Here is a 25,289-nt window from a genome sequence, read left to right as displayed (position 1 = left end):
CTCAAGAAATATATTTATTCCTTAGGGTCCAGTTGGTTCTCGTGGTCCAGAAGGACCTCCAGGCAAACCTGGTGAAGATGTAAGTTTGTTATTCTTCATTTCTTGTTTTATTTTTAATAAAAAAAATACTGGCTTCTTTGAGACAATGACTAACCAGCAGATGTTCCTGTCACAGCTACTCTTTTCTACTTCCTTTTCCTTCTAATCATACTTCTCATTATCGCAGTATCATAACTATAACTGTAGCAATGGATATTTTCCAGAACATCCTTTCTTCTCGTTACGTTACCATGATAGCTGTGGTTTAAGCACTGTCTTTTTATTGTTTCTTGCCTCAGCCAGTTCTTCAATTAAGATATCTCTCTTGAAATCAACCTTGATACATGCTTGATTATATACAGCATTATATACATATATATCCAGATTTTTGGGATCACATGATGAGCTAGAAGAACTGTAATGGTAACATTTACCCAGATCAGGACAATAAAATTTTACTATTTAAAAACTTAATAGTTTATTATATCCATAACTGATTTTATGACTATGTATACATGTATATTTATATTACATGTATAAATACATGGATATAAATAAATATGTATGTACCGCACAACAGTAACCTAAGAATTTTCCATTAGACATATATTCTTTGTTTGCAAAGCATGTTAGATCTATCTGAGTTGTAAATTATTACTGAGAAGTGAGATGAAACCTTAAGATGCCAGATGATTTAGTATAGAAATCACCATAGTTTCCGTAATTTTGCTTTCTTGTAAACTGTACAAGAAGTTATAAGAGTCTTTGGAAACAGTTTATTCTCAATCCTCAATGCACTGAAACTAAATCTCAATATTACTTGAAGAACTTGCTCCATTTCCATTTATGTTTGCATGGGGTACTTTAATCGCATCTGTGATGTGTTTTACTGTGTCTCTGTCCAGAAACTGTTTTTCTGAAGCCTTTCATATTCCTGCAGTCCAGTGTCCTGGATGTATTTGAACTAACTGATGCATGTAAAGGGATATTTGGTTGTGGCTGTGGAGGACTTTGAATAGTCCTTAAAATATGCTTGTTTAGTTCTACCATATTTTATTTCCTATTGCATCATGGAGAAAACAGTTACTGATTTAGAATTAAATGATACCCATTTAAAAACAGAATTTGAGTAGAAGAAGTAATGAGCTATAATGCAAACGGTTTTCAATTGCTGCTCCTAATGAAATTTAAATTTGTCAGCATAGTGATGGCAAAAGTTTGCCTGGTTAATTCCCAGGAAAACCACATTGCAGCACCACCTTGTGATGCTGAGGTGCGTTTTGGACTCAATCTTCAGTTTCCACAATTCTTTTTTAAAAACATTTTTAAATTAACATGCCCAATGCACATTGTTAGTCAAGTGTGCATTTGATTTATGTCATTGAAATTGTTACAGTAAAGAGAAAATTTATAATACTGATGTGCTGAATGAGGACGTTTGAATATCCTCATTTGTTTGAATAGAAAATGGTAAGATAAGTGAATTAATTTTGTTATTTGCTATATTTGCTATTTTCATGTGTTCCTTTTTTTTTTCATTAGGGTGAACCCGGTAGACCAGGACAATCTGGTGAGCCTGGATTCCCAGGATCTCCAGTAAGAACATAATTATTTACATTTTAGAAAATAATAATAATTGTGTCACCAATATCTGTTTTAACAGTAAGTGTAAAGCTTGCCCTTTCAATTTCTTAAGTACTTGTGTCAGCTAACTCTAATGATCCTAATCAGTGTAATAGCTAAGAAACAAATAGGTCATTCAATGACCCTTGTGTTAATGCTGAGAGTCGTCTCATAGGTGCGTATCTCAACTATTCCGTAGACGAAATATGCATAAAACAGATGACAGCGCATGCAAGTTGTACAGTTCCCAGTATTTCACGTGGTCATTCACAGTCATGTGCAAAGAGTGCTGATAGAATATAATGTGATGTCAGGTTAGGGTGGCAGTGTCTATCTTTCAAACAATCAGTCTGGGGGACAGGGAAAGAAGGTATCATAACTGTAAATAAAATTTATTTTCAGTATGCAAAAGTGATTAAAGGATTTCCAAATAGTAGGTATTTACAGTGCAGAGGATACTCATAATGGTTAACTTAACAATAAAAGAAAGCGGTTATATCTGAAATGTCATTTTATCATCACATATAATTTTGGCCCATATTATGAATTCTGCTTTTGTTAGTCCCATTTCTGCACCTTGAAGGGAGCTGTAGTGTGGCCAAAAAGGGGATAGATACATCTCAGAACAGAAGCCACTTGATACGCATCATCTCTTAAGCTGCCTCCTTTTCTTTCAAGCATACAGCTTTTGCCTGGTAATTTTGTTAGCAATGGGAGATATGATCTCTTTGAGAGAGAGAAACGATCTTTTAATGAGGCAGCATTTTTTCCTAAGCTTCCCTCCAAAGCTTTTATAAAACACAAAGACATTGTTTTATAAGCTGCTTGAGGCTAATGTAGTCTGCAGAGTGTTGTTCTGTTCAGATCAAGCTGTTTTATTTTTGCTCAATAAAATCATCTTTGCTTCATATGTTTTTAGAATAGTGCATGCTATTGAACATCATCTGCATTTAAAGCCTCTAATAAAATCTTGGGAAAAGTTGATTTGAGAGAACATATTTACATGTGCAATCAACCTAGGATATTGTGGACAGTAGGGTATAGTAAAAGTGTCCTGAAGGACTGAAACACTGGGAATTTTTAGCCTGTAACTTCGGAAAGTGTTTCTCCCTTTGCTCATGATAAATCCAGTTTAACAGATTTGCAGGTTCTTTCTGCAATGACAAGCTAATAAAGAATAGGAATTTGTGTTCTCGTTAAAATCAAAAGACTTTTGAATGAAGGAAAGAAGTATTTTTACTGCACACCCACAAAAGTTAACTAAGAGTTTGCTGCAATTGCATAACACCAGATAGAACAGCATTGATTACACAGTTGGTATATCAGAGAAGTGTGTAATGTCTTGATCAATGACAAGCCCCATAGACTTCTACAGATATATCTGATGAGTATTTCCCCTTGTGCAGGATTTGCCTGGTTACCATCTGACTTGTCCCATGTGTGTCCTTCATCGTTTGAGTGCCCTGGTTGTATAACATGATATACCACTGCTTGAGCACAGCTCAAATAAACTGTTTTTATGGGCTCTATTCAGTCTAAAGAAGCATAATTTGTACAATTTCAAATTTACATGCTAGGCCTTGTACAATGACTGAGATTGTCCTTCACTGAAACTCACTGAGTATAAATAAGTTCACGCAATCTTTCCTACTCATTTCAGAAAATTCATACCTTTATGAAGTAATTTGTCCCTTAGGAATCTGTCGATTCGGGAGTAATTTTCAACTGAACCTTATGATCAGACATTATCCACATAATTGACTATGGGAAAGACATTTCTTACAAAGACCTTTCTTACATTTCTTAATGCTAACAAGGAAACAGCTTGTGCATACATAAAGTGCTTTTCTCTCATGCTGAGGTCTTAGATGTTCTTTTTCAAAGTTACTTCATGATGCTTCATTTTCTGTTATATATCTTTATGAGTTTTTGGTATGCCAAAATGCATGAAATATGCTATTTTTGAAAATTTTGGTTGAGAGGTACTCAATTTTTATTCTTTTCACTAAGCAAGATACTGATGCGCTTAACTCTCTCAAATAGAAAATCACGACTGAAGTGCCCTTGGTTGCAATGAGACCACAAAGGGAGTGAAGTCCTCTCAAAGCAGAAAAAGTTAATCTCTGGTGCTGGTTTCCTAGATAGGTTTGAGAGGCTCCTTCTGGTAAATGCTTTTAGTTTATTAAAAGAATGTATAACAGTAATTCTTTCAAAAACCTGTAAATGAACAAGGAATGAGTTGTAGGTCCATATAGCTGTGGAGAGCTGGGGGAGATGGAAATGCCCAGCTGCCACTGAAGTGAAAAGTCCCTTTTGTTACTTAACCTTTCCTGAAAGAGAAATCCTGAAATTTGGTAGAAATTGAAGAGCGAGGCAACTTTGGTTTAAATTCTAGGTATGTTTTAATAGCTGTTTGTTATGCTATCTGTCTGATATATTCTGATATAACGTACAGTTAGCAGTTTGGCCTCAGTTTCTGTTTTATGTTAAACGATAACTCTGATTTTTGACTTCTATTTAATTGAGGTTACTCCATATTAAGCTTCAAAACTTGATCTACCATTATTGTTTGTTTGTTGGTTTTTTTTCATTACTTCTGTTGAAATTTAAGGTTTGATCATATACCGATGTAAGCTATAAAGCTTTTGGTACCAGTGAAAAAGCATATAACACGAGGATATTCTAGCTTCATAGGATGTTATGTTGTATTGTCTGTGATCCCCTCCAATTCTATGCTTGGCTGTATTGTTCACCAAGCTGAAGGAGTATTAGGAATATTATTATTAATACTACTACCGTCTTCCCTGTTAGCAGCATTATTACTAGGGTTATCTGCAGAAATCAGTGTTTTACTTTTGTTGGTGTTGTTTTTCCTCCTTTTTCCTACTTAGGGGCCTCGAGGCTTTCCTGGTGCTCCAGGTCTTCCAGGCCTCAAGGGTCACAGGGTAAGCAACAAGGTTTCCCTCTCCTTATTCATAATGTTTCAAGACAGTTTCAGTGCAAAGACTTCCAGCTTGGTTTGTATTTGTGGTGAATTTGACTACGCTGTTAGTCCTGCCAATCACAGCAGAATCACTGCCATTAGAGAGAAAGAGGGCCTTGCAGAAAATCAGCGCTATTCCCAGTTAAGCTGACCTCTGTGTTATATTCTTGTGTCTTCACTTTATTTTCAAATGTTCTGGGAATCTGGAAGAAGCTTGCATGAGCCCTGCCAAGTTTCAGGAGGCACAAACCTGACAGTTCTCTAACTTTGTTGGCAAGTCTTGCAGTAGGGTGGGGAACTCGAGAGGTGGATATGTTTGCAAGATGGACTGATTACAAATTACTGAGTTTTCTGGCCAGAACTTTACTTCAGGGAGGAATAAATAGGTTTCCTATGGCTCAGAGCCTTGTCCCTATTGTTTTAGGATTTTTTTAAAAAACTCTTGTTTTAAAAAGGAAAGTAAATCCAAGGAAATGTACCTTGTACAAATGGTTTCCATTTAAAAAATATTTAGAAACTTTTTCCCCTTTTCCATCTGTTTTTAAATTTTTTTCCCCCTTCTTTCTTGCTCTTGCCACCTCAGGTCCATTCTTAAGGCTTTAACATTGAGATTTTAATGATAATAGTAGAAATGGGGTGTGTGTGTATACCAATATAATCTTTCCATATTTTTATAACGTTTACAGGGATTAAAAGGACTTGACGGTCCAAAAGGTGAAATTGGAGCAGCTGGAGCAAAGGTATTTTCATGGCTCAAAGAACTAAACACTTAAGCATGGTTTCTGAAATGCCAAAATAGTGTAAGATAATAGATCTTTAGAACAAAGCTTTGTACCCTCTCCTATGAGTGGTACTTGAATGGAGTTACATTTTTGCTGAAGAGGCTATATGGAATTGACTATTTTTACTGTGTGTTCAATCCACATCAACTGTTACAAACTGGCATGTCTGGTCTCTATACAGGAAGAGGGAGTTTGAGTGAACTGCTGGTCACAGTTTCATTTGGGACTCAGTTTTAGTTCTGTAGAGTATCATGCGGTGAATTAACTAAGGTCTCTCTGTGACACCTATGCAATGTTGAAGACGGCAAATTCTGTTAGCAAGGAGCCCATACACATTGCCACTTGGCTAGTATATGGTTCTTGTTGTTTTTGTGTGAACTGGTTGAGAGACTGCTCCGTTGCTGCTTTCTGAATTCCCTTGGAAATCCTGATTGTAGTGACTTGTGTCAGCCAAACTTAAAACAGAGTGAGGACAGTTTTCTAATATTTTCTTTAGTTAATAAAATAAAACAATTAAATCCTAACTTTCTTCTTTTAGGTTACCATACTAGGTTTAAACAAGGTTGGCTTAAAAGAAGCAGATGTTGCAGAGGGGAGCATAGTTTATCAAACCAAATATTTCTCACCTAACAATTTTATTCTCTTAGTATTTTTGACCCTCACTGGTACTGCACCACCTTTACTACTTTGGCTCAAAGCAGTGACAACATGGGATAGCCAGCTGCATTCAGTATTTTCAAGATGGATTAAAAGTTATTTTAATAAAGCATAGAAGACTTTTTTTCAGGATTTTCCATGCTAATCAGTGCCAATACTGAAACATTTTGGTTTGCTGAAGGTGACAATCACAGGTGGGCTAAACCTATTCCTTCAGATTAAAAATGTAGTAAATGAAGGGAATCTTCCACAAATGTAAATTTAACTGTGAAATCAGGAGTTTAAAGCTTGTCTAAGATGAGATTTCTTTGCTAATACTGTCTACCACTTTCTGTGGATGCAACAAGAGCTGAAACATTGGACTTGACAATACTCCATTAATTGGTGAATGAAGTGAAAATGAAAGAGAGATGGGAAACACCGGGGGAGAAGATGACGACAGTATTTCCTGTATACCAAGGGTATATGAAATGATGTCCTTGGAGCAGGTGTGATGCACACAAACGACTATGCAAATCTGCCTCTTAGGTCTAACATAAGTGCAGAGGAAGGGAATGAGACATGTAACTCTATTATCCTCTAACCTGTTCCCTCTAACTGTGTCATTTCATTTCACTTTCTAGGGAGAATCTGGACCAACAGGTGCCATGGGTGCAACGGGTCCTCTAGTGAGTGTCACATGTAGTGGATATTACTTACAGAACTGTTTTTAAGATTGTTCATGTTATTGCCAGTAGTATATGCAGGAATTTTATGGTTTTGAGATCTGTACTTGATGTCTTGAGGCTGAGTTTTCTCCTTATTAAGGCTTTGTTTTCTATTGTACTAAGAGTAGTTTTAGTCCATTGTAAGTTGTTATTCCTGGCAATTCACAGGCATACAAATAATTACGATAAATCAGAAGATTATAACAGAAATTTGAATGTAGGTTTTGTATTTGTTTGCCAATGCACAGAAATTTAGGGGTAACTACATTCTTTTTTTTTTTTTTTTCTTTTTTTCCTCCAATGTGTTGATGCTTCATATGGATTAGGTTATTACATTCTGTGATAGAAACAGAATAATTTAGGTCAGAGATGCACTAACTAAGAAAATCACAGAGAGAGGAGTTGGGAGGTTATGAGGTTATGGTGAGGATAAGTATGTGTGGCATAAAAATAGAGAAACTTTTTCTCAGAGTAGTTTTCATTCAGATATGGTTTTGGAAAACTGTAAACAGTATAAATTCCAAAAATCCACTTTCAGCAGTGCTTACAGATATCAGACAGGTGCTTTACATAAGTTAATGACATCTCTGTGAAGCACTATCTTGTGTCATGCAGAATGCAATGTCCCTGAAGTGGAACCTAGTTTGTGAATGAGCCATAGTAAATGAGATTGCGTTATTGACCCTAGTGAGTATATATAGAATTCATTCTAATGTGTTTAAAATGAGAAATACTGTTGGAGCAGGAAAAGAGAAATTGCAGTCTATTAAATTTCCACTGGGCGAGCCTGTGAGGCTGCAAGGATTTATGTAAGCTGCTACTTCTTTCCTGCCATAGAACAAGAAAAGGTAAAACTACAGGAGGAAAAAACCATGGCCCTTGGTTTCTGCAACCCTTGTTCACATCGCCAGTTCTTATTGTACTTGTAGTCTCAGTGAAACTAATCGTGTTCTTGTTACAAACACACAAAGAAGATGGAACAGAAAAGTGCTAAAGAGTAATGCAGTGCAAAACTTATTTGAAGGAAAAGAAAAGTCAAGGCTTTTTGAAGAAAAAGTAAAAATAAATGAAAAAGATGGATTAAAAAAGGATGGGGTGGGATGGGGAGGGGAGTGGGAGCGTCCCCTCCTCTATGGAGAAAAAATCAAGTGAGCTGTTTTTTCCACTTTTTGTTATTCTACCATGATGACCTCTTGAATACTGATTTTATTTATTTATTTTAATTCTCTCTTCAAGGGACCTAGAGGAATGCCAGGAGAGAGAGGTCGAATTGGACCACAGGGTGCCCCTGTAAGTAGGGTCTTGATTCTGTCTCCTTGTAATTCTTCTGTTTTAAAGCCATTAGCCTGGAAGTGCTTTTTTTTTGTGTGACTGCTAGTCACTTCCATTGTGACTTTTGCTTAAGAAAGTTATAGACTGGACAGAGTTTTTGGGGTGAAATGATTAATATATATTTCAAAAGTCAAAACAGCTTTAAAAGGAAAATGTTAGCTGCATGGTAATTTCTCAAGCTAGAATTGCCCAAGTAGCCAGATATCCTCCCACCACTTATTTCCGTGATTCTTAAATTTCTTATTTGTTTCTGTGCAATATGGCTTTTCTCTTGAAAGAGAGAGAAAAAAGTTTGGAAACAAGATTAAAATGAAAATCTAGGCTTTCAATTTATATTAACTATTACCATTTAACTCCAGGCAAGAAAGCAATCTTGTTAAAAATTATTTTGCTTTTCAGCAAAAAGGGGGATTAGCCTTGACATGAGACCATATTTGAGTAGAAATTTCTCTCTGTTCCTTTACATCTAGTGTCAAAAACTGCTTGTACTTTTTTTCTTACATTTCTCCCCATGACTTTTCTGTGCTCAATTTGTTATTGTTCCATACAATGACAGTGTCAAAATATCGTCCTCTCTGAATTTAATAGAGAAATCTGTTTACTTAAAGGAAGCATAATTTCTTCCAAATGTAATCCAGCATTTGTTTGAATGCTTTAGTCTGTATGGCTGTTACCACAAATGCTAATGACAACTTAAAAAAAAAGAAAGAAAGAAAAAAAAAAGAGTTCTTACAAATGTTTGTCTGTTTTCATATCTAGGGTGGACGTGGCCAGCATGGAATGCCTGGGAAGCCAGGGCCAATGGTAAGTTTCTTTCGTAATCACATTTTTATTTCACTTCATATTTAGCACTTTCCTTTTGACATCACCAAAAGAAACACAAACAACTGTTGGTAGTTGCTGGTAAAAGAAAGTGTCCCTAGAATATCTGTAATTGGTTCCTGGTTCTGGCACTGACCATAGCTTTAGTGCTGAGAAACAATGCTCTGTATTTTACTTCATCTAAAGGTTTTAATTTGCAGAGGGGTAGGATACAGCACCTTCCCTGGAGAGATGATGCCTTGCTGCTTTTATGAAGTAGGATCCATGTTTTAGGGCTATAATTATCTTAACGATATGTACAACAGTTTATAATTGCAGGTTATCTTCCTTTACGTACAAAGTTGACAAATGAGGTTATACCCATTCTCAGCAAGATGAAATGCGTTCACCAATAGCAAAACTCGATACTTGCAATTGATCCATTACAAAACATGTAAAAGACAGACTTTTAATTATAGACAGTCACACACTGAACTGAAGAACCAGCAGCATATGTGTGAACATTTTCCAAATTGATAAAAAGTGTCTTACTGAGAAAGCCTGGTATGCATGATTGTGGAAGTTCTGACATAATTGCAGTTGAGCTGAATATGACTGTGGCAGCTTAAAGTGTGGATGTTAGCATACCAAAGGGTGATAGTTTTGTTCCTATGATCCAATATCATAGTGCATTTGCAAGATGCATTTAAGTCAATTCACGTGAGCAAATGTATGCGGAAGCCAGTGTGATTATTAACAGTTAAACAGTAGTTATGTATTGCCTTTGCAAATGGAAGTTTAAGATGATTTCATGCTATTTGTGCTAGACCAACTCACACCTTAAAAATGTCGGTTTTTGTTTGTTTGTGTGTTTATTTTGCAAGCATCACTGCTGGGATGCAGTTGACAGTTTCCGCCTGTTGATGCAGCCAACATGAACCTTTACCACTTTGTGATGTTCAACTTAAAAAGCAAAGCAAATCAAAAAAGCAAACAAAAAACAAACAACAAAAAACCCCACAAACAAACAAGAAACCAATCCCCAAACACACCTGACCACAATTAAAATTTCATTCTGTAGAAACTTTTTTTCATAGTGATATAAGTCCTGAGAAACATTTATTTTATCTATGTCACCTTAATGAACTGTTTTCTGACAAACTTCATTTTTAAAAAAAGTAACTGTAATAGAAACAGATAAGTATTTGTCTAAAGGCTTAAAAACTCAGTTATTTAGTGTATCACAAAAAAAGGGCAACTTATTAGAAGAAGCTTTGAACCAGTGAAAAGATTTTTCAGTACTGAAAGCAAAATAGAGTTAAGAGCAAGCCATTCTACACGAAGCTTGAAATTTTTATTTGGCATAAGACATGAGTTCAGCTTCACTGGATATGATAATTGGTTGACTAACATTTTTGGTAAATTCCCATACAGAGTCACAAGGGAGATACTGATTCTTAATGCATATGTTTCTTATTGGAGGAAGAGTTAATGAAATGCATTGTTATCTGAGTCAGTACAGTGGTCTGCCCTAATTCTGGAATTCTCCTTGAAATGACAGAGAGATTTGGCAGACGTGTATTTGTGAGCCAATAAACTGGGACATAGGTTTTCAGAATTATACTTACTGAGCTGTTACATCAGTTCTGTAGAAATCCAGTGCGAGGTCATGGCAGAAATGTTGTCTGTAACTAATACTCACTGTTACAAATTGTTCTTATTAAGTTTGTCAGCAGAGGTTCATTACATAGAACATTTTTTCATGGTATGCATCATATTTTACAAAAAGAGAGAAAATCAGGAAAAGAGAGAGGAATCATCTGGGAAGCCAGAATTGTAGTGAATACTTATAACCACCGTGTGCCGCCACACAGAGTTTAATACAGCAGAAATGTTCTTCTGTTGAATATATTGTTCAGCACAAGAGGCATTATGGAAAGGGAAACAATTTATAATTTATTCCAAGGTCCTTAATAGGAAGCCTTTCTGTTTAATGGGGTTAGCATCATACCAGGTGTGTTACAGTATATACATCTGCAGTTTGCTGTCTAGTGACTTTGGCCAGTCTGCCATGTAATGCAAGTCCAGCTGGTTGCATCCATGCCCAAATGTAAGGTGCACCTGTGCTCTGCAGTACAAGGCACCAAGAATTTGACTCTAGAACTCGAAATAGTGTAGCGACATCAATAGAGTGGTCTGCTCAAGCTGTCAGACTTTCCGCTGTACTGCTTTTGGGAACTGAAGATGAACCTCTGCATGGAATAGTGTTTCATGGTATGCCATAAACAAGCCTTTCCTTCTCTTCCAGAAATATCTGCCTATATCTGTACAAAAATCCAAGCAATAAACACTTCCTGCTGTACATCTTTGTCTATATAGCCTTGAAAACATAATACAAAACCTGCATTTTAAAGTTTGCAAATGAATTTGGTTGTGAGTTTGGGAATCTCAATGGGAGAGAAGAGTAGGAAGCAGGAACATGTAGTTGCACGGCCTTTAATTATATTATTACTTGTCATATTGTTCACCTCAAAAATCTTGTCTAGCAACACAATTGTTTCAATGGAGAAGTGACTAGTATTTCTCCTTTTTATAGGTTAGTGTTTTATGTTTAAAATAATTGAAACTCTCCTCTGCTACTTTCTGCAGGACAAATTGTGATCACTGAACAAATATATTTTCCTTGCCATACCACAGTAATATAAACCTAGAGAGAGAAAATAAGACTTTATTTAAACAAAAATTGAAAAACAATTGCTATAATAACTTTGATTTGTATATGTTGCAATTTGCACATTAATAGCTGAATCAAGCTGCAAATTTACTTATAATTCAGTAAATATATTATTAAAACATCACAATTCCATAGAATTGTGTACAACTCTCAGAAAAAAATATATAGCTATTTATTTTTTGTTATGAAAAATATTTTACGATGAAAATATATGTAATCCCAGAATCATATTTACCCAATGATTAGATACTTATCTGTATGATCTAAACACTGGAATTATACATTTTTGTGTCTATCTTTTACAGGGTCCACTTGGCATAACTGGTTCTCCAGGTTTTCCAGGTGCTCCTGGTGTAAAGGTATGAAATAAAACTACCTTTTAGTATGTTTAACAGCACAGAATCACCCTGGACTACATAGTGTTTCCATAATGACGTGTACACAGGTCACTAAGAATTGCTGTGAAATCAGTCTTGATATTCTTGAGAAAGAAGATGGAAATCAGAAGTCAAATGAAATAGTTGGAACTCACCACAATTAAGATATTTTTTTTTGTTTTCACTTTTGCTTGCACTAAAGGATGATAATAAGATAACTGTCATGCTGTGCTCCCAAAATCTTGTGCAGTTTATTTAAAGAATAACAAGATGAGTTCTGCAAGTTGAGCTGTGATGACTAATCCAAGACTTAGTAAGGAAGCAGCACCTTCCAGTGACCAGTTTTGGCCAACAACAGTTTTTGAGATGACCTAAAGTGATAGGAAAAATGCCTGAAACCCCAACAGAGATGTACCACAATTTATTGCAATAATTCAAATGACGATTTCAAACTTTTGTGGTTCTGAGTGATTGGGCTAACATGGAAAACTTTCACTAGTTCTGGTACTGTGTTTGTGGGAATTTCCTCTCTTGTTTTTCTAGAAACCACTCAATTATTTTTTTCCTAGCCTTGAGAATAAGTCTGCAAAGAAGATAGAAAAGATGACTCATACAGTTTCCCTATACTTCTTTCAATTGCCCTTCACCCAACTGCTCTTAGCTGTTTCCAATTCTTAAACATGACAAGAAAAAATTATACAAAAAGAAATTCTTTTTCAATTAGCCAGGTAGCCAAGTTCAGCAGATGTTTTTTGTTGTCATAAAGCCGGCAACATTCATGAAACATTTTTTTTTTTTTTTTGGAAACGAGTCTTAATAGTATTAACATAACATATATAATTAAATAATAGGCCTTTTTAGTGCATGTCATGAAATGGTTTGGTATGGCTAAACAGTACTAAGTATCTAAATAAATATTTGGAGAAACTGTCATGTGAAGAATCAACGAAAACTTTTGAAAAGGAGGAGCTACCTTCAAGTTAGATCATCAGATGATATAAATTGGAATAGCTGCTTTGAAATTATAAAAGCTAAGCAGACTACATATTGAAAATGTGCACTTGAGTTCTGAAGATGCAATATTAACAGCATCAATTCCAAAATTAAAATTAAAATTTCCTTTATAAAAATAGAATTCAAAGGAGATCTCAGAAGAAATTGTTTTGTTGGAGGAGGATCCAGTCCACCCTGGCAAGGCTTTGCTGGGAGTGATCATTTGTTTGGTCTGTCATACTCTAACCAGCATAACCTGTGACAATCAGAGTATTACAGAATATTGCATGTATAAATATATATTTGTTTGTTTAACATATAATATAGTGCTGCAACAGCAAGTTAATTTGTACTATGCAAAAAAACCAAATGTTTTGTTACTCCTACATCTCAATGCTTGTAACAAAGCTAAAATAAAGCTTCTGAATTGCAAATCTGTCCTGGGATTTTAGATAGAGATGTCTGTCTAAAATATCTGATCTGATTTGGGCCACTGGATAGAGTGCTGCTCCTCCGTAGAAAGTTTCCTTTTATACATTGAGAAAAAAATCTGTTTGTAGTTTTGAAGTTTTATGTTCACATTGACACAGAATTAAGTCAAAATATATTTTAAGGATAATGAAGTATTTAAAGATCTGAGTTGTTTTTGTCTTATGAACCTAGTATTCCTCCTTAGTTACTTTGAAGTGCTACTATTTAGATCAAAATAATCTCCAGTTGTCTTATTTTGTGATGTCTTAGGGAGAAGCAGGTCCAACAGGTCCTCGTGGTCCTGAAGGCCCTCAAGGACAAAGAGGTGAAACAGGTCCACAAGGCCCAGCTGGATCGCAAGGTCTTCCAGTAAGTATATTAAATCGAGTTCCTCAGTAGTTAGTGTGTGCATGTTGCCTGTTTATAGGAAATTTTAATACCCCATTTGACAGGCAGTGAGTTTTGCCCAAATTACTTTCTCCTCCAGAAAAGAAAATGTATCATTTATTTGTTTTCTGGTTTTGTTCAAAACAACTTTCTATAATTCAATTAAAAAAACTTGGAAAGCTTCAAGTTGCACAGTGTGGTATAGTCTCAATCCTACAATTACTTTAAAGCTTAAGATATGAAGATGAAAAGTCACGTTAACTCGCACACTTTGTTACTATTTACATTTGCAGAAGTAGATCCTATGTTAATATATTTATTTAATAGTCTTTATTTTTTGCTCTTGTAAAGTGCATCAAACAGCTATCTTCTGCTTTTGTTATCAACCTCCCCCTAACTAAAATTAATTTTAATGATTTGTGTGTTATTTTTAGGGTACTGAAGGGACAGATGGTTCCCCAGGTGCTAAAGGCCCAACCGTAAGTAGTCACATGGCTTGCTGAAGAAATTGTGTAAGTGGATTTATTTTATTTCCTTATTTATATTATTATTTTTCTTTACCACGCTGTTATTTCTATTTGTAGGGATCTCCTGGCACCGGAGGTCCCCCTGGCTTATCAGGTCCACCTGGCTCCCCAGGACCCCAAGGCAGTACTGGTCCACCTGGTATTCGAGGGCAGCCGGTAATGATGGCTTTGTCACCACGGAAATTACGATATCTAGAAAATGTGTCACTCCATGAAACTAAAACAGTGATTAGCAGTAAGGTTCCATTAAATAAATTAATGAGTATGCTGAGAGTCAGATCTTGTGAGTCTTCTGCACATCCAAAATACTGTTATGGCTTTCTTAGAAATCTAAGTGTGTATATATAAATTTTGAAAAACAGTAACTGTTATCTCCCCAAATTAAAAGTTTTTCACTAAAGTTTTTGTGCAAATGTCATAATAAACAAACACACTAAAGGGAAAGAGAAACCATTGAAAATATCCTATTTATATTACCTACAACTAGTTACTAGAGAATGTTTTTCTATTTCATCACATAATCCAAAATGATCGAATGATTTATGCAGAGTTTTAACTCTATAGGTGTTAATCATGTGATTGGTTTTTTTTTTTTTTTTCAGGGAGACCCTGGTGTTCCAGGTTTCAAGGGAGAAGCAGGACCCAAAGGCGAACCAGTAAGTATAAGCTTTGTAAAATGAATAGGAATCACAAAGGCTTGTAAGAGTATTTGGAATAGACTGGTACAGTTTTCAAGACATTTGTGATGTTATTTCTCATGATTACTTCTGTTTGTCAAATACTTATTGTGGAAGACAAACCAAAGTGAACCTGGCTAGACAGTATAAAGAAAGAATGGTAAAGCAGGTCCTTTGATATTATAAATAGCTTACCCCTTATAGGCCTCAAAGACAGAGAAGCCAGCAGCTACTGAGGTTTCTGTTCTAATTTCTTCATCACACAAGAAATGGATCCCACATGTTTCTGGACATTTAAAAGCACACAGATCTGTGTGCTAATCATAATAAACAAGTATTTGTTTAAACATACATTTAATACACTTTATACTTATGCAGGTGAATATATACAAATTATTAAAGTAATACAAATATATCTATACTTGTATGGTATGAATAGCTGTTTATCCCACAGCTAACGTTTATGAATTATTCTTCGGGAACATGGCTAATTTCATGCAGTAACCATATGAATTTTGGAGGAAAAGTTATTCTGCAAAGTTGGGTTCAGTTTGGTTTGTCAATCTATCTTTAGTTTTTCTTTCTCACCAGTTTAAGTGAGCATGCAACAACCAAAAAACCTGTGCAGATAAAATAATGTTTTCCTTACCACTGACTGGCTTCTTGTTTCTTTGAGAATTTCTTCAAGAATGTCATTGATTTTGAGTCTTTTGCTACTTGTTCAATTGATCATAATAAATAAAATTAAAAATTACCATTTCTGAGCAAATAGATTATTATAATAAGCAGTGTAATAATAATAATAGAGTAATAATAATAATATAGTAGTAATAATAGAGTATTGCCAAACTGTACAGTTATAGTACAATTTATTCATAGTGACCTTCTTACTGAAGAATTTGCTTATAAATAATGAAAAAAGAGAAAAACTGGTCCTGAAATGCTGTGTTTTATAACTGAATCAAAACCTTAACTATTTTTTCTTTCCTCCTTTATTTGGAAAAAATGTTTATGATGTTTAGAAGATAATCTGTTTCAATATGAGCAGTGGTGAGCTTAACAATGAATTTTCAAACATATTTTACTTTTAATAGGGTCCACAAGGTCCACAGGGTCCCATTGGTCCTATAGGTGAAGAAGGGAAAAGAGGCCCTCGAGGTGATCCTGGGTCAGTAGGTCCACCAGGTCCTGTTGGAGAGAGGGTAAGCAATCCAGAAGAATGTCTTGTGAGAGATGCACTGACAATCTGAAAAGGTTTTGAACTTGACCTAACCATTAATTTTCATAGACTTTGGTTGTAGGTGTGGCCAAACTTTATTTTCCTAACAGTAGTCAAATAATGGCTACGACTTGGTTCTGTACCAGATTAGTGACTTTAGGATGTTGTCTTCTGTAATATACTATAATCTTTTTGAAAATGATACTTTGAAGCTCAGGATATAAAAATATGGGAAGATGGTTTTTGCATCCTGAATCGATCTTACTTCTTAGTACTATTTTTGGGGAAAGAAATCCATGTCACTATGTATTACTTTTACAGTGGATATTCTAATTTGTGAATTCAGTGTACAGTACAGCATGGTAATAGTTTGTAGACATGATGAGCTAATCTGCAGAAGATGTGCTTAACCCCTATACAAACGATCATCCTGTTTTCAAAGAGGCTGTTCAGCATGCATGAATAAAATGCTGATTTTTTTACCACTCCAAATGGCCCAAAAAACAAGGTTAAAGTATTGAAGTAAGAAAATCATAAAGAAACAAACTGTACCTACCTCCAGACAAGAAACCAAATACTTTATTTACAATAAGTTATGTAAAAATTAAGGCAGTAATATATCTATGGCTTTTCCCAGGGTGCTCCTGGAAACCGTGGTTTTCCAGGTTCTGACGGCTTGCCTGGACCAAAGGTAAATGAAATAAAAGTGTCTGTCTATTATTTGGTCATTTTTTTTAAATTTTCATACATGCAGATATGAAAGAAAGTGTTCCATTAAAAACATGTGCTTCTGGATAAGTGGGCAGATCCTCAAAATCACTGGAAGTAGATTCACAAGAAATTGGCAAATGCCAAGAAGGGGTCTGAATGTTTTGAGACTAAAAGTTTACTGGGAAAATAACTTTGAATTGCTGTTATGTTCAGCTTTCACTGTATGCCCCTGAGTTAATGCTCCCTCAAGCTCAGATGTGAATAGATAAAAGACATTGACCTCTTTGTACTACTATACTGCTACACACATTGCTCTATAATAAGTGATTATTTGAAGAATTGCCTTTCTTTGTGTGTGGTATAGTTGTTCTAGCTTGTCCCTTGAACAGATCAACTTATCTGTGTTTTTCCTAATTGCTGTAACATTTGCAGGAAAATGACTTACCTATGTGTTTGTCTAGTGTTTCTGCTAATTCTTAACTTTTTGGTAAAAATACAGGGATTCTGAAGTCCTTACATAAGCTTGCGTTATGGAAGAGTAGAAATTTGGAAAAAAAAAAAAAAGTAATAATAGTAGAGTATTAATGTTTTGGAAGTCTGTTCTCAAATATATATATATATATATGTATATCCTTAATTAAAGATATCTGTTGTATTTGACTTTCTCTTACTGTGGCTGTTATACCTGTTAACAAATAGCCCTGGTATCTTTGTAGGGTGCCCAAGGAGAGCGTGGTCCAGCAGGTTCTTCTGGTCCTAAAGGAGGTCAGGGAGATCCTGGGCGCCCTGGTGAACCTGGCCTCCCAGGTGCAAGGGTAAGTAGTTAATAACAGTACACTATAGGCCATGACATTTTTCATTTTCAAAAGTTTGCAGTCATCACTTCGTAAAATTAAGAAACTGCTGTACGAGGACAGATTTATTTCAGTGGGACTACTTAAAGGGTAAAGGCCAAAATACCTGTCGTCTTTTTTTCTGCTGATGTTGGAAAGCACAAGTTCCATTTGTCTCTGAAAGAAACAGCCCTGATTTAGACTGGCTAATGCAACTTAAGGATGTGTGCTTGTAAAGCACGTAGTTACCACAGCTAATATGAATTAAAAGCTTAACCTTCATTTTATTGGTGATTGATGACTTATATAGTTGAGTGGTGCATGTCATCAAGAGATTTTTTTCTGGAAAAAGGTTTAGGGAGAATATGGAATGTCACAAAACGAGAGAGGAAGCATCAAGAACAAGGGGTGATATAGTTCACTGGGTAATATTGGCAGAAGTAAAGATGAATCTGTGGGAGGTTCAAGAGGTGTAAAAGTGAGAAAAGGGTGAATAGCAAAAAGGAAGGTCAAAGACAGTGGATGATGAAGCTGTAAAGTAGTTGGAAGATAAAGATGAGGACTTTGCATGCAGAGAGGAAAATTGTGTGAAGAGTATCTGAGTGCTTTAACAATAGTATTAACTGAGCATATCTTTTGGGTTAATTTACGATTTTCTATTGTCCTAGACTTACATGTGCAACCTAACACCAATATTATTCTCACTTTCAGGGTTTGACGGGAAATCCAGGTGTTCAAGGCCCTGAAGGAAAACTTGGTCCTTTGGTAAGCAACATAACATTTGGTCCTTTCAGCTAATTCCACAGTAATTCAGAGATCTCAACTCATTAAAATTACATTATTAACCTGATTTTTCTTGATTTCTGAAGGTTCACCTTCTTTTTTAAGTGTTCACTTTGGATTCCCAACTCCAAAATTAGTGCAATTAATGTTCCTATAATTTTGTCTGTATAACAGTGTCTGCTTAGCAGTTGCTGCAATATTTTTCAATCATTGTGAACTAAATATCTTTTCTAAGTGTCTCTTTTTGGGAACAATAAAATAATTGTGTGTAATGGTTCAATTATAACAATTACGTATTTGCTTAGCTTCAACAGTGTGGCTAGAGCTCTGTCTGCTTTAAAGACACTTTGACTGATAACTGTAGCACCGAACTATGTTAATATTATTCTATATATGTAAACAATATAAGATAAAGTGTTTTAACTACCACTTGCTATATTCACCAACTTTAAAACAGAAAATTCTAGCATTAAATGCTGGTTTTTTGTTATGATTGTTTGGTTTATGTTGGAAAGACATCCGTCATCGCTGACCTTTTCCCTCTATGATTCCTGAGACACAGCATGGGTTCAATTACTGAGCTGTGACAAAATGAATCCAATATTTTAATTCCATTTAAGGAAATTATTTTGCTGAAGTAATTCAAGTGATTATCTGGTCATGGTTGTTCTTAAGTTCAGTCAGAGCTGGTTGGGCTCTAGTTACACTGGGAGTCATTTTCCAGAGTTTAATAGGCTCATGTGAATAAATAATATTTTTAATCTCATGTGGAAAACGCTTTTTCTCTGTAGGGTGCCCCTGGAGAAGATGGACGTCCTGGTCCTGCAGGTTCAATAGGAATCAGAGGTCAGCCAGGCAGCATGGGCCTTCCTGGTCCAAAGGGTAGTAGTGTGAGTATTGCATCTAGTACCCAAGGTCTGCTTAACCATAACCATTTGGAGACATGTTAATAGCTGAAAACAAAACCTAAAAATGGTAATTTTTATTCCTGCAAATTAGGGTGATCCTGGAAAACCTGGAGAAGCAGGCAATGCGGGTGTCCCAGGACAGAGAGTGAGTGTGACTGTGATCATTTTCAGTGCTTACAGAAAGCGTGCATTTCTGTTATGTATGTTCACTATACAAGGCTTTTTACTATGTAATCTTAATTTAGGGAGCTCCTGGTAAAGATGGTGAAGTTGGTCCTTCCGGTCCTGTTGGCCCACCAGTAAGTCAACTTTTTCAACACTGCTTGGCTGTCTGACCTACCACCCGTTCATTGATCTTTCTGCCTCTATTTTTATTTATCTTCATGCCACTTGTTGATTCCAAACAAAAATTTCAATAACATGAAAAAAAAATCCTACAAAAAATGTGGGCTTTGTATTAACATGTGCTTATATTGGTTTTCCAGTTCCTTTTATGGCAATTATAAAAAAAATAGCACAAGAGCAAAATTTTTTCATAGTTTATTTTCCTAGCTTCCTTAGTTTCAGTGGAACAGAGTGTTTTTCTATCAGCACAGAATTTTGGGGGAGGATATTAAAGAAATAAGGAGATAAGTTTTATCTTTTATATCTTTTAGATAGGGTATACCTTGGCCAGGGAGAAATAAACAAATACATAATTGTAAATATACATATTCAGAGAGAAGGAAAATGTGGAACCTGACTCTATTCCTCTAACACTTTTATTTCCTTTTGTGTAGGGTCTGGCAGGAGAAAGAGGAGAACAAGGCCCTCCAGGTCCTACAGGGTTTCAGGTATGTGCATTTGTTTTTGTAACAGAAAAAAAATAAACCATGTCTTTATCAACTTAAATTAGAGAAGTTCAATCAAGTGATGTTTAACAAAACACAGCTTCAGAATTGATGGCAAAAGTGCTTAGAATGATTACTGATACATAGCTTTCACATCAACTATACACTAAACTGAACTGGCAAAGGCTTAAATGGCAGCTCTGTATCTCTTGAGACAATATTTTTTTTTCGGTTTTTATTTGGAGATTTTCCAAAGATGTTCCAAATACAAAGCAAAATATTTTTTTTGTTGATAATGAAGTATTAATTAAGTTAAGTCAATCTGTTTATAGAGAACTTAATTTTTTAGGGACAGTATACATATGTCTGACAAACGTTAAAGAAGGGCTGCCATTTCACTTAGAGTGGGGAAACACTGATGTAATATTCTTGTAACTATTTCACTTGGGGATCTCTGCTGGCATAATCTTGTATTGTGTATAATACATTCATATTCTTGGTGTCTTAAATCTGGATTTACATAATTTTTCATCATTTTTTAAACATATTTTATTTTTACATTTTTTAAATTTACATTTTAACAGGGCTTGCCTGGGCCACCAGGTCCTCCAGGTGAGGGAGGAAAACCAGGTGATCAGGTAATTTCTGTATAATTTGACAATAATTCACTTCATAATCTAGTTTTACCTTTTCTTTTATTCTCTTTGTAATTTAATTGCTTACACTGTTTCATAATATTTATTGATGTAGTTGACAAGCTGTCTATCAAGACTACTCTTGGATAAAATAATTACTAGAATATAGTCATCTTCTCTTGTCATGGACAGATAGCACCAAGAACTAGTCATTTACATTACAGTACCTCGGAAATGAAAATGTTTCTCTCTAATTTCACAGCTATAAGGCTATGAATAATATTTTCATTCTAATGGTGAGCTCTCTTTTGCATAGGGTGTTCCTGGAGATCCTGGAGTTGTTGGTCCATTGGGCCCTAGGGTATGTATTTTCAAGTATTTTCTTTCAGAAATATTTATAACAGTTCTCTGAGGTTGAAAGCTAATTCATTACATGAACTTTAACAGCTATCATGAACATTTTGTCTTTCTTTTATTTCAATCTTACCTCCAATAAAATGATTATAAACATAGATACATTTTGAGGCGGTATGTTTTTCTATGAAACCGACCACCTCTAATGGCTCCATAGCTCAAGAAGCAGTGTTAATTAATAGGTGCTAAGGTATTTGAACTCTTTTTTAGTCTGTAAAACTGTTTGGCTTACAGTTTGTGAAATGGCTTTATTTTGCTGAACAACACACGGTATTACCTGCTTTTAAAATAAAAACATAACACTTTTTTTCATTGGATTGGTTTGCCTAGAATATGTTTGTAGGCTCTTTTTTTAAATAGCAGTTCTGTGCTTATGGTGTATTAAAGGTTTTTCCTACCAGACTTGTACCCTAGCTAGTAAATAATTAATATTTATCCATTTTTTTTAGGGAGAACGAGGCAATCCAGGGGAAAGGGGAGAGCCAGGTGCATCAGGACTTGCGGGTGAAAAGGGTATGGCTGGAGGTCATGGTCCTGATGGTCCAAAGGTAAGTTGTAGGGAAATTTGTATTGCTGCAGTGAAGTCTTTGATAATTATTTTCATTTGCAAGAACATAAGAGAGATCTTTCTTTTTTTGTTTGTGTTTTTCAGTAGAACTGGGCACAGCCATTTCTAAACTGCAAAAAACCCTCTAGCAATAGCTCTGTTTTAAAAACCATGTCAGTTTACTTGAAGAGGCTTGGCAGGGTTGCGTGTTTAAAAGCAAATGCTGAAAATTGCATGCCTTTCTTTCACCTGCAATTGATTTAATTGGGCCTAGGAAGATCACACCAATAAGGGAGTGCCTCAGTGTGGGACCTGTAATGAATATGAGCTGTGAGAAGCAAAGCATAATTAAAAATCTCTGGCAACTTCTAGCTGTTGCTACTTTGTGTAATAGACCTATGTGGCATCAAGGGCAAGTCAGAGAGAAGCTCAAGCTTCTATTTTTGTCTGTTCTCACCACCAGTAAGCACTGAGTACATGCTAATGTATTTGGAAGGACTATGGTATTACGATTTCCTGAGTAACACAATGGGAAATGAAAAGTATTTGGACATGAATAAGGTCCAAATTTAAGAGAAAATTATTACTTAAAACTACCCCAGAGACTTCAACACAAGGCACAGCGTGTTCTGCAGCCTAGAGACAAAGATACTTCTCAGATGAATAGACAACAACTTGCTCTTTATTTGTTTCAGGGAAGCCCAGGCCCAAGTGGGACGCCTGGTGATCCAGGCCCGCCGGGTCTCCAAGGTATGCCTGGAGAAAGAGGGATTGCTGGCACACCAGGCCCGAAGGGCGATAGAGTAAGTCTCTCTATTTCTGTTGTGCTGAGTAGAATCAGCCATCTCTTAATACTGCAGTTGTCCCAGAGTGTGAACCATTCAGTGTCATAACTTAGACTTTCTGGGTATTTTCCACAGGGTGGCATAGGTGAGAAAGGTGCTGAAGGTACAGCTGGCAATGATGGGGCAAGAGTAAGTAAATCTCTCACTTTTTAGACCTGCTCTTCACACAGAAGATTGTTTATTGTGTTAGGGGTACTCAGGTCATAGAATTAAACAGTACTCAACTTGGAGATATGATGGGCTGAAGTTCTCATTCTGCCTATGATCCAGATTTGGTTTTCAAGTTTTTCCAAGATAGATGTGCACAGTATTCTGGTATGCCTGTATTCCAAGCCCATATTTTGTATAATAGATAATGGGAATTAAGATGTTAATGGAAAAGATTCCCAGAAGTAGTATGTTAATTTGGGATTCTAAATATTCAGGAAAGCTAGTGCTGTATGATCATCAAATGTAGTTGATTGGTTTGGACAGAGAGATTGGAACCTATTTGCCTAACTCCCCCATGAAGAGAAGAAGGAAACTTTTGAGGAGTGTGCAAGATATATATGAAACTTTAAAAGTAACGATAGAAACTTTAAAATTAAAGAGTGAAATACTAGCATAAAAGATATAGTCTTCTTCTTGTAAGTTGGTGAAAAATGACTTCATTTCCTCTTGAGAGGGACAAATGAAGCCAGAGCTGTTTTTTATCATTGGCCTTATCTATAAATGCTGCAAAGGAGAAGATGAATTTAGTGAAGAAAGAGAGAATGAGGGAAAGCAAGGTTATTGAGATATGCAATTTTGGTTACTGGGAAAGGAAACGCTAGTAAATTTTAGATAAAGAAGACCGATAATTATTCAGAAATAAAGGAGAATTTTAAATGAATGAAGAAGCATATGGAAATAGTAACATATGTAAAGTTTTAAAATAACCATTTTGAATAACCATCATTTTTCTAACTTCTTTCATCTTCATTTGTTCAAAAGGGTCTCCCTGGTCCAATAGGCCCAATGGGTCCAGCAGGTCCCACTGGTGAAAAGGTAGAGATTTTTATGCCATTTCCCTACTGAAGTTTCTAATCATCATGCTTTGTTGAAACTTTTGTTACTCATCAGATAAGTTACTTGGAAACTAACCTTAAATTTTATTTTAAGGGTGAACCAGGTCCTCGAGGTCTAGTTGGTCCTCCTGGCTCTCGTGGAAACCCTGTGAGTAAACATTTGTTTTTTTCCTGGCATAAGTTAAAAAATGTTACCAAGGTACGGCTAATATCTAACTCTGATCCACACTCCAGGCATTTGTATCATTTACTGATATATTTTCCTTTTTCTTCTCCTTTCTTTGTAGCCAAAATCTGTAGTTCCTGTCTTGATGCTGTGCACTTGCAGAAGTATTGCCAGATCCTGTTGCTCTGTCTTACACTTATTTTAGGGCAATCTTTACATAAAATTACCCTCATGTACCTCAGACCTGAAAGTATGACACCACGTTTAATTGTTTAAATCTTTTTAAACGCGTGCCCACACCAGATACTACTGTATCTATAAGAATATTTAGATGGAAAAAAGCTCAGAGATGCATCTTATTATTGGATATATCCAATTATGTTAGTTCTTGTCATCTTCCATTTGTGATTTTAGAGATTTTGAGGGTTGGCTTGAATGATTAAAGATTTAGAAGCTTAGCCCTTCTAGGTCCTTCATACTGCTTGGAATTGATTATGTCTCTGTCATAAATCAGAACAATCTTAATTCCAGTATAAATTGGAACAGCTTCTACCCCTCTGGGGAGTGCTGGAGCTTGGCAGACTTCAGCTCCCCCATTTCCAAACAAATGGTTTGTGGAAAGCTCAGTTGAAGCAGTGCACAGCCCATTCTGACCTTGTAGAAGAATACACATTTGAATTATTATTATTATTTTTTATTTTTATTTTTATTTTTTCCCCGATGAGAATGGCAGGTTCCATACAGCGTATGTTCTTCAGCTAATCCTGCAGACACTGGAAGGATTAAGAGCAGAATTCCTCTTAATGCTGTTCTACTGCTTGCACGTGTCTTCCATCTCTAAATTCCAAAAGTTTACATATAGTCTTAAACACATGGAAGATCTTGATGTCATAGTTAACATCCTTTATATTGTGATTAAATGCTCATTTTATTCTGATTAATAGAGCAAGAATGTAATCACACTTATGATGAGAACTGTTTAGCTTCTTTTCTTCTGTATTTATGTGCAAATTTTACCATATATAGAAAGACATTTATGTTAAATACAATTATTCTTAATTTTTTGACCAGGGTTCCCGAGGAGAAAATGGCCCAACGGGTGCTGTTGGTTTTGCTGGTCCTCCGGTATGTGTTTTGTAACACTAATGAGTTTCCTTTAGTCATGCTTTGACTTTAGTTTCTTTCATTATGAATAATACTACAGTGTTCTGGAATGAGTCACAGTTTTGTTTCAAAAAGAGATTTTTTTTTTCCCATCATTA

The 25,289-nt window shown here is 35.6% G+C and overlaps 1 protein-coding gene across 5 annotated transcripts in view; it reads left to right on the top strand.

Annotated features, from left to right (window-relative positions):
- The window catches only part of COL5A2 (collagen type V alpha 2 chain), a 59,200-nt gene that overhangs the window by 10,066 nt on the left and 23,845 nt on the right, over positions 1 to 25,289 (top strand). For all 5 annotated transcript variants that reach the window (XR_014586416.1, XR_014586417.1, XR_014586418.1 and 2 more), the window contains exons 8-35: positions 26 to 79; positions 1,582 to 1,635; positions 4,554 to 4,607; positions 5,332 to 5,385; positions 6,708 to 6,752; positions 8,028 to 8,081; positions 8,883 to 8,927; positions 11,964 to 12,017; positions 13,770 to 13,868; positions 14,321 to 14,365; positions 14,471 to 14,569; positions 15,016 to 15,069; positions 16,185 to 16,292; positions 16,947 to 17,000; positions 17,737 to 17,835; positions 18,565 to 18,618; positions 19,428 to 19,526; positions 19,636 to 19,689; positions 19,790 to 19,843; positions 20,324 to 20,377; positions 20,959 to 21,012; positions 21,326 to 21,370; positions 21,873 to 21,971; positions 22,666 to 22,773; positions 22,891 to 22,944; positions 23,788 to 23,841; positions 23,956 to 24,009; positions 25,099 to 25,152. Coding sequence is in view for 1 of the 5 variants with exons in the window: in XM_083842870.1 (XP_083698996.1) it covers positions 26 to 79; positions 1,582 to 1,635; positions 4,554 to 4,607; positions 5,332 to 5,385; positions 6,708 to 6,752; positions 8,028 to 8,081; positions 8,883 to 8,927; positions 11,964 to 12,017; positions 13,770 to 13,868; positions 14,321 to 14,365; positions 14,471 to 14,569; positions 15,016 to 15,069; positions 16,185 to 16,292; positions 16,947 to 17,000; positions 17,737 to 17,835; positions 18,565 to 18,618; positions 19,428 to 19,526; positions 19,636 to 19,689; positions 19,790 to 19,843; positions 20,324 to 20,377; positions 20,959 to 21,012; positions 21,326 to 21,370; positions 21,873 to 21,971; positions 22,666 to 22,773; positions 22,891 to 22,944; positions 23,788 to 23,841; positions 23,956 to 24,009; positions 25,099 to 25,152 (1,809 nt within the window). In the remaining 4 variants the exon portion in view is untranslated. The remainder of the gene's footprint in view (positions 1 to 25; positions 80 to 1,581; positions 1,636 to 4,553; positions 4,608 to 5,331; positions 5,386 to 6,707; positions 6,753 to 8,027; positions 8,082 to 8,882; positions 8,928 to 11,963; positions 12,018 to 13,769; positions 13,869 to 14,320; positions 14,366 to 14,470; positions 14,570 to 15,015; positions 15,070 to 16,184; positions 16,293 to 16,946; positions 17,001 to 17,736; positions 17,836 to 18,564; positions 18,619 to 19,427; positions 19,527 to 19,635; positions 19,690 to 19,789; positions 19,844 to 20,323; positions 20,378 to 20,958; positions 21,013 to 21,325; positions 21,371 to 21,872; positions 21,972 to 22,665; positions 22,774 to 22,890; positions 22,945 to 23,787; positions 23,842 to 23,955; positions 24,010 to 25,098; positions 25,153 to 25,289) is intronic.

This window comes from Anser anser, assembly GCF_964211835.1.
Source record: "Anser anser genome assembly, chromosome: 6".
Classification (NCBI taxonomy): domain Eukaryota; kingdom Metazoa; phylum Chordata; class Aves; order Anseriformes; family Anatidae; genus Anser; species Anser anser.
Note: the sequence above shows the minus strand (reverse complement) of the source record. Positions and strands in the feature narration are given on the sequence as shown.